The following is a 9,628-nucleotide window of genomic DNA, read 5'->3' as shown; positions in this document are numbered from 1 at the left end:
TCAGTCAACCCACGGCACCTGCTGGGTCTATCCGTGACCTCCTGTCAGTGAGCCTTCGACACTTTATTTGGCCTGAAAGCGAACCTGATCAACGAGCGGCATCGTTGATCTCGTCTGCCTGTGTGCACGTCTGTCTGTCCACCCGTCCCCCTGCACGCTCACCCCTCACGCTCTCTCCCGCTCTCTCTCTCCCGCTCTCTCTCTGTCTCGCGGCTGGCGGCCCCGCAGATGGCCGCGCCGACGAGCGGCCGCGGCTCCTCGTTGCCACACGGACACGCAGGGCAGCCAACAGGGCCTGGCTCGCGCCCCCATCCCCGACGCGTTCGCGTCCACGCTGTCGTCCGCGCCCCACACGCCGTCGTCCGCGCCCCACACGCCGTCGGGGCCCCAGGCATCGCCGGGGCCGCAGGCGTCGCCGCCCCTCTCCTCGCTGCCGTACCTCCGGCAGCAAATGGTGAGTCCTGCCCTCTGGCTGACGGTGGCGGTCAGCCCGGGTAGCCGATGTAAAATTCCTTCGAGGGCCACCGAACGACGTCCTTCTTGGTTTTGGCCAGGCTCAGAGAGGCTGCCCCCTTGACCGTTGCCGGTCTGCGTACGGCGCGAAAGTGAAGTACAAGTGCAGTTCAACTCACGGTGGGGGGGCGATGCGATGGTCGGTCGGCCGGCGCTTCCCAACCTGTGGTCTGAGGACCCCTGATGCTCCGTGAGGCCGCTGCTGCTACGGGGGGGGGGGGGGGATCTGCGGAAAATAACAAGGAAATGTACAATTTCAAAACGTGGTGGCCCGCAAAATGTTTGGAGGTTCAAAAGGTTGGGAACTGCTGTGCTCGGCTATGCGAGTAGTGGGCGGGGCTACCTGGGCAGTGGGCGGGGCTACCAGAGTAGTGGGCGGGGCTACCTGGACAGTGGGCGGGGCTACCAGAGTAGTGGGCGGGGCTATACGAGCAGTGGGTGGGGCGACCTGCAGGGTAAGTGGGCCCTATGAGCAGTGGCGGTATTATTTTAGACTTTAACCGTCTTAACGGTTTCACACGACAACTAGTTCAGATAGTAAGCCAAAGAGTTTGTTTTACCGAAGTGTTGCATTTATATTTTTGGAATGACTTTGCTCGTCGAGATGCTAGTTATATCGTTAAACAACTGTGGAATTGTATCGATGATCGAGGTGTTTTGTGTTAGATCGCGTAACTATATCCTTTACCAACTGGTAATGGACCTGACTGGCTCACAAGTGACGACATCACATCTATTGCTCTGGCTGTCCCCCTGATGATGCCGGTTGTAATTACTGGCGAAACGTCGAACTCCAATTGTAAATGGTGTTGTGGGTTTACTCTCCAACACACCGGTGTGCTGTACTAGTAACGAATTTGCCCATTCTGTTTTCATGACAAACCTTACTAATTGGCTGTGTCGGGTGGTGGCAGGTTTAACGACACATTTATATTTATTCACGCGATCCAAACCAAAAACCTCTGTTATTGATAATATTGGTCAGAAAGCCTACATGTCAAAGTAATTGTGGAATTAACACTACATTTTAAGACTTGTTTATCCTCCGCCGTTGAATGTGCTGTTGTTGTTTTTGTTGCTGCGGGGTTGTGGTTTGTGTACCGCGCGTGCCCGGCTTGCGTAACCTGCACGTCACGAGACCGCTTGGCCGCTTGATCGCTTGATCGCTTGACTCACCGCGGTCAATCCCACCCACAGTGCTTCTTGCTAATCCCACCTGCGACGACTCCCCCGTGAGAGCGCTTTAACCCCGCAACTAATGACAATCTACAACAACCAAACCAAACAAACCAAATGTACGATCTCGGCCAACCGCCTGGCCGCTGCCGACTAACACCGAGGAATGAAGACCCACCCAAAGGAGAAGAAGGAGAATGGACGATCGCGCACAGAAGACGGAAGAGGGGTGATACCGTCACGGTCGACGGCTCTGGATGAGTGGCGTCCGCCACCTTGCGGGTGCCCCCTTCCTTTCCCTGAGAATCTCGCGTCCTTCCCCTCTTCCCCACCCCACACCCGACGCTTGGTTTGCGATTCCTCTCCGCCCGCCTCTTTGTCGTGACGGTGGCTCAAAAATTCGGGGGCAGCTTTTCACGTCCCGGTTTTGATTTGTCCAATGTGCAATTTTTGGGTTATTTTTTATCTTCCTGCCAAATTCTACTGCTTTTGGCTAAGCCCAGCCAAAAAATTGCTCTCCGACGCATTTTCGGGTCGCGCCGCGTGTTTTTCGGCACGATGTCCGACGTTTCGCCCCACGTACGATGGGAGCTTAGGAAACCCCGGGGGCGGTGGTTTCGCAGCGTAGTTTCCATTAGACGGCAAAACGAAAATTACGAATGCACACTCGCAAAATGCGGACGCTTGGTCCGGGCACGGAATATATAAACGGGGTGATTAAAGTGCCGGCAAATCTTTAATTCCTTTGGACACTTTGTCGAAAATGCGCCAACGCCTCCATCGCCAACTCTGGCTTTAGCAACGTCATTTACGATCAGTTAACGTCCGCCAAACAACAACTAACCGTACCCACAGCCATGGCGTTACCTTTAACAGTCACGTCATGCAAGGTGGTTAGCTCAGCGTTAACGCTTGCGGGCGATGCGATTGTAGCTGTCCGAGTCTCTTGAGTTCACCAGTGGCGCTCCCGTCTGCCTGGTGTGCCTCTGTTGTGTTTGTTTGTCCTTCCCTCTCCCGTCCCTCTTGTGTCTCCCTCCATTCCCTGTCTCCCGCCTGCGTTTCCCTTCCCCGCTCTCTCTCCCCTCTCTCCGTCTCTGTTTTCATCACCTCGCCTTTCTGCTCCCGCACCTCCTCTACTTCCACGCTTTCCAGCTCACTCACCGCCCTTCACTCTGCATTCTCTCTCCGATTCGATCCCTCCTCGCCTCTTGTCTCGTCCCTCCTCCTCCCCTCCTCCCCTCCTCCCCTCATTCCCCATTCCCCATTCTCGCTCCTCAGCCTCAGCGCCGACACAGCCTCTCCGTGTGCCTCCTCCGCCCCGGCGCGGCCAGCCGACCGTCGAGCCCTCGCTCTCCCTCCCCGCCCCCCTGCCCATCCCCCCTGCTCCCCCTCCACCAGCTGCCGCACTTCCCATCCCCTCCATCGCCGCAACCTCCTCATCATCATCATTACCATCATCACCTTCACCCTGGCAGCGCCGTTGCCGCAGCGGCGGCGGCCCCCCCTCCACGCCCGGACCCCCGGCGGGCGCCGCCTCTCGCTCACAGAGGACCTGGCTCGAGCTCTCGACCTCCTGCTGCCCATGCGCAGCGGCGGCGCCAGCGGCGCCACTAGCGGAGGCCCCTCGGGGCCGGGCTCGCGGTGCGACTCGCCGGTGCCGCGCGGTCGGCGGTACAGCCTCCCCGCGCTCGCTCTCTCCGCCGTACGTCCGCCGTTAGAGACCCGAGACCGAGGCGAGCGGGGGCGGTGCTGGCCCGGAGCACGAGGGATGACGCCGTTTAAACGCCTGACCCTGTGGTTTCCCTTGAAGCCTGTTGTGTGGACGCTGATCGAGGGTAGGGACATGCCTGGCTGGCCACCTGCGCTCAGAGGCAGCGGTCACAGACGTTCCGTTGCGCCGTCGCAGACAGCGCGGCGACCACGCCGTGCGGAGGGCGACACCCGCGGAACGAGCGCCCGTGCATTTCCACGCCACCACTGGAAATTAGACTAATTGATTAGCAATTCTTCAAATGAAATTAATTAAAATAGTCATGGTACATGTGCACAATTGTGCTTTTAAGAGTCAATTAAATGCGCGTGACGCAAAATTAAATGCTCATATTTCTCTAGACTAATTGAGCAAACAACACGGATTGTGTGACGCATGTCATACAGACAATCGCAGAAAAGTCTCTTCTCTTAACTAATTGGTGACACTGAATTGGACGATTCACTCATCAGGGAGGTAAATCACTACATGCCTACCAGTTATTTAATTCATTATTTCGTGATTGTATAATGCAGCAGAGGAACGTGGAATTTACACCACTAACTCAGGGCAGTACAAAGCAGACAAGCACCGCTCCACGCTCATTAGACGTTGTGCAATTTGCCATGTTTATGTGTACATATGTATATACAATGCTATATATGCATATGGATGTGTATGCATATTTTTCTATGCATACACACACAAATGGTCCAATGTAAAACATTTAAACGACGCAACTTTGATTCAACGCTCAATGTCACACCCACACATTTCTCTCAATAACCAACGACAGGACCATCGGGGCAAATGATGATGCGCTAATCATGTCTTAACCGCAGTGCATTTGCTATTGGCGCCATTCCTACATCTGAGCGATGTGTTTCGCAGATGGGTAGGAGTCTGCAGTATGGGTGGCGAGATGTTATCTCCCTCGCCTAGTATGCAGGAGGTCACGGGTTCGTTCCCGGACCCTGATGACGTTCTCTCTCCCCATGGTGGTCGCGTGGATTTTTCTCCGGGTTCCTCCAGTTCTTCCCCCACCCTCACCTCCCCAAATTTAGAAAGACACCTTTAGATTATATTCGGCTATCGCTGTAAATTCCCACACGTGACGATAAAGCCACCTCGATGAGCTAACACGTGCCAGTTTGACTGAGCGAGGGCTAGCAGCTCTTTGGGCACTGCTACCGTTTCGAAGTAAAGAGCCGGTACATCGTCCGGGACTAAACGAGCCTTCGCGAACGTCTTGGGAAGGCTTCACCGCTGCCGGTTTTGAGCTGGCGAGCCGCGTGGCAGTGAAGCGCGCAACAAAACCCACCGGGGCCACCGACGTTAAGTGCCCTCCCCCGCTTTGATCTCCCGCGCGACACGCATGGCGCACGCGGTGCCCCGCACGCGCAGCATGGCTCACGGCCCCTGCCTCCCGGAGGCTCCGGCCTCGCGGCGCCGCCGAACTGCGGAGCTCGGTTTCCCTGCACGGCGCGGGCGGGAGCGCACGACGCACGCGACCTCGCCTCCCGCTCGTGTTTTGTTTGCTGTGAACGTCCGTGGACCTTCATGCTTCTCATCCACCAATGTTCTGCGTCTTCTCCCATCTCCTGTTGTGTGCGTGCGTGCGTGCGTGCGTTCGGTCGCCGTTTGTGCCGCCCCTTGAGCGTTGTCCCGTTCTCTCTTGTGGACGCAGACCAGACACCTGCCGGTCGCCGCACATTGCGCGGGCGACGGTGCTGCTCTCTCGTTCAGCTCCATTCCCGAACGGCCGAGCGCCGGGCCGCCCCGCTCTCCATTCCATCTGCACTCCCCCTCCAGCCCCCCCCCCGGCTTTTTCTACCACCGCCACGCCGGCGCGGGTGGCTCTCTCACCGAGGCCCTGCCGCGCCACGTCCACCACTGGGCCGGGCCGAGCAACCTCGCTCGGTTCTCGTACCCGCCGCCGCAGTCGGGGCAGGGCGAGTCATCGGCCGACGGTTTGTCCTTCGCGCCGGCTCTGAGCCGAGCGGGCTCCGGCGGGCAAATGGAACGCAGCTCCAGCGGGGAATCCCACCTGGCCGTCGCCGAGTGCCGCACGTCGAGCGAAGATTCGCACTCTGCGGAAACGTACGCCGGCGCTTCTCCCGGGGAGTCCGCCGCCGGTCAGGCGCTCCTGGCGTTTCGGCACGGCGTGGCGCCACACGCCCACGTGATGTCGCATCGCCACCACCACCAGCAGCAGCAGCAGCAGCAACCGTCGCGTCCCGCAACGCCTCCGCCGCCCCTTGGCTGGTACGGCGGCTACAGCCCGCGGGCCGCGTCACCGCAGCCGCCTCTCCTTGCCTTCCCCGGCTCTCCCCAGCGGCCAACCGGACCCGGCGGCGTCCAGCAGCAGCCGCCGCCGCCGGACTTCCGCACCTCGCCGGAACAATTTTACAGCCACCAGCAGCTCCTGCAGTTGAGGCAGCAGGACGGCGGGCACGGCGCCCCGTGCCCGTCTCCCGACTGGCAGCGGCCAGACTACGGCTTCCGGTCCGACCTGGCGGGCGCCCCGCAGCAGGAGGCTTTCTACGGACAGCACGGAGCTGCGGCGATGCCCTCCGCGATGCCGACGGCGTCCCTTGACTTTCGCTTCCCCGCCCTCACGCCGGGCTTTGACGCGCGGCCGCCGGCGCGGCCAGGGCCCCCAGTGGGCCGCGCGCCTCCAGCCGTGCCCCAGTCGGCACCTCCCCTCCAAGGCGGCGGCAGCGCTCAGTCGGCCTTCCCCTTCTTCTCCTCCTCGACTCCGTCGCGCAAGTCCAGCGACGTCGGCTCGCTCGGCTCGTTGGAAAATGCGGCGTGCGGCTCGCTCGAGGGCTGGCCGTCGCCCGTCGTCGCGCCCCTCGGGCTGGAATACGAAGTGGCGTTTGGCTTCGCCGATGCCAGACCTCCTCTCCGTCTGCAGCAGCAGCTGCTGACTTCGCCAGCATTCCCCTCCGCGGTCCTCCAGGTGTTCTCGCGAAACAAGAAAGCGCGCACGGTGCAACGGACCGATAAATAAATTCAAAACACACGCAGCGCGTGCGTGCATGCTTGCGTGTGTCCTTGGTTATACTTGCGTGACCGAGTCCACGTACTCCGCGAACCACGTGCGCAAAAGCAGCTGTGACGGCTCTGGCCCTGCCCCCAGCATTGCGTTCTGCACGGGAGCCTTCGCGTTGATCTGAAGCGTGGAATCAACCAACGTGTCGGAGACGTTTCCCTGTTTTTCGACGATGATTATTATTATTGCTACAGACCATCGCGGGTCATTCCCTAAAGCCTCGGTACTAAGTGTGGGATGTATTTCTTTCACGTAAAAGGTGGCATTTTATTTGTTTAGTTTTAGGCCTTGGCAGCACCCACAGAGATCACCGATTCAAATATTCTCTGGGATAGCCGACCCAGGCTGCAGGATATGCCCATCAGTGACATCTGTGGGGGTTGCTGCTGGGCCGTAAAACAACAAAAAGCATTGCACGGGGCTCGTTGTTAGACAAACGCTACACGTTCGAAATTAAAAGACGAGCAGGGAGTGGGGCGGGAAGCTCCAGATCTACGGCAACCCATCGAATGTCCGTCAAATGTAAATCGCGCTGAACAGGTTCCGCTGTGCCAGGCCTCCCATGAGCCACGTGGCCCGTGAGGACGCAAGGTGACTGCCGCCCAGCCACCTTACCGGCAAAGAGTCGATATTGACCGCCCGCGTGCGTACCGTACGCACGCGGGTTGTCGAAGCCTGCAGCAAATAGAGGACCCACGATCGTCACAGGCAGGAAAATAATAGGGTTTGGCGGGGGGGGGGTTTCCATGTCTCTAGTGCCACATCAAGGGCCACGACCTTTGCCCTCGCTGCACATCGCCTCCAATTTCAGGCATCCGTTGAGCCACCCCAGAACGCATGGCGCCCTTCGGTTCACGTTTATTCATCGGTCTGTTGCACGGTGTCTCCATCAACTCTGTAGCACGGGGCGGGGGGGGGGGCTGGGCAAGGGGGGGGGGCTCTAGATGGGGACCTAGCCCCCAAACCCCCCCCCCCCCTCCGCTATCACGTGACACGAGTGCGTTGCGGACGGTCCGCCCCCGTTCGCCATAACTTACGGCTTTTCCCCTCTCTCCCACGGTAGTCGGAACAGTCCTTGCCGAGCCCATCGCAAGAGGAGCTTCCGGCCGTCTTTGGCACGACCCCTCCCCAGGTCACGCAGCAGGTGAGGCCACCGCTCCGCTGGTGCAGCGGCACGAGACTTCGCAGCACGGCGGCAGACCGCGCCGGGCTGTGCCTGGACCAGGGGGCCTCGATTTGTGGGAAAAAATGCTCTGGAGTTTCGATTTAAAGCTTTCGTGACTGCAGGGATTCATATTCTTGGTTATTTTGGTAAAGTCATGTAGAAGGGAAGTAATAAAATAATGAAAATAAAACATTTTTTTATAATATTATATTTTATTATGTTTTATTTTCATTACTTTATTATTTCCCTTCTACGTGACTTTACCGAAAGAACCAAGAATATAATGCTCTGGAGGTTCGGTTTTTGTTGCCTTGAGGCTGGCAGGCCTGCTACGGTCGTAGTCGGGTCATAAATATCAGAGGACAACGTGGATCATGGGTCACAAAGTAAAGTATCAGAGCCGTAGTGAATCGTCAGTGACTACGCACGTGTATATAAGGAACGAAACAGATAGACTTCTCCACAATCTCCACAAATCTGGCTGTCACCTGATGAAGCTGGTTGTAATTACTGGCGACACGTCGTACTCAGATTGTAAATGTTGTGGCTTGGCTCTCCAACACACCGGTTAGTGCTGTACTCGTGACGAATTGGCCACGTTCTGTTTACGTGACAACCCTTACTAGTTGGCCGTGTCGGGTGGTGGCGGGTTTTAACGACGCATTTATACATTTACGCGCTCTAACCCAAGAAGCCTCTATTATGTGCGCGTGTGTTATGAGCCTTCTTGGTTCTTTCGGTAAAGTCACGTAGAAGGGACAGCCCTGTTCTTCACCTGAGGACGGTTGCTTGCGTTGTGGCCGAAACGTCGTGAGAATTGTATTTTATTATGTTTTATTTTTATTATTCAATTTTTTCCCTTCTACGTGACTTTACCAAAAGAATCAAGAAGGTGAATCCCTGCAGTCACGAAAGCTTTAAATCGAAATGTGTTATGAGCTCCGCACATCGTAATGATAGGCAGGCTTGTGACGGAACTGCGGTTGAAGAACCGTGCAGGAATCTTTATTCGGACCGGAGGTACAGCGAAGCAAATCAGCGATTCGGTAAATATGTGAGGTGCAGTTATGAAGTCACGGAATCTTACGATCCTAGTCAACACCGAGCGTAGCTCACAGACTGCGGCCGGCGTTCCTATTTTCTCGGATCACTGGATCTGCGAGCAGCAGCCTTACGCCCCGGTGGATGCCCCAGAAGCCTTTGCGACGGAGCGGAGTCCAGGGGCCCAGGAGCTCATCACGTCCCCTCCGCTCGCCGGCACGCTGGCCGATGGCCTCACGTCGCCACCAAGTTGGTCGCCGGCAAAACAAGAGGTAGGTACGGCGTCCATGCACGCGTGTTACGTAGCCAACCGCGCTTATCGGCGCTGCGGTGGGAACGACAACAAACGAAACGTAAAAAGTTGTATATCTAGGTGATGTAAAAGTGCACAGCTCCAGTGGCTACCTAATATCGGTGTCTTATATCGAGATGAGGTGGGAATATATTAATGTATAGGTAAACATAGATCATGTGAGGATATTTTAAGTACATTTTTTTTATTATTATTATTAGGAGTGTATACATGTTGTTTGTCTCTTAACTGTGATTAATAAAATATGTTATTCACCCAGGCAACTGGAAAGATTTTGCCCAATCCTCACCAGCCGGCTCAAAAACTTAATAAACTAAAAGAATCCACATTGGTGATATCGATTCTTAAGATTTCACAAACATTGCTCAACATAATAATGATAAATGTCGTGTCCTAGAAACCACAATAAGAGTACGATCGACCTGCACTGCTCCACTTTGGATTCCAACCAAAGCGACACACTCTCATCAATTGCAATTTCGACGGTGCTGTTTGTTGCTGACCGCTGAATGTTTTGGCCCTGCTTGGTCCGATGCTCAGCAAATGCGTTACAAAAACTACCGTCAATAATAAGAATTTATTTTTATTTTTAAGGTACCTTCCACTAATGTCTCA

At 56.3% G+C, this 9,628-nt stretch overlaps 1 protein-coding gene across 1 annotated transcript in view; it reads left to right on the top strand.

The window, feature by feature from the left end:
- The window catches only part of LOC144945629 (uncharacterized), a 153,090-nt gene that overhangs the window by 124,448 nt on the left and 19,014 nt on the right, over positions 1-9,628 (top strand). Inside the window, 5 exon segments of the mRNA XM_078874168.1 lie at positions 189-261; positions 263-454; positions 5,127-6,401; positions 7,558-7,638; positions 8,826-8,972. Coding sequence (XP_078730294.1) covers positions 189-261; positions 263-454; positions 5,127-6,401; positions 7,558-7,638; positions 8,826-8,972 — 1,768 coding nt within the window.

Source organism: Lampetra fluviatilis, chromosome 38 (assembly GCF_964198595.1).
Source record: "Lampetra fluviatilis chromosome 38, kcLamFluv1.1, whole genome shotgun sequence".
NCBI lineage: Eukaryota > Metazoa > Chordata > Hyperoartia > Petromyzontiformes > Petromyzontidae > Lampetra > Lampetra fluviatilis.
This window is presented reverse-complemented; position numbering and strand designations above follow the sequence as displayed.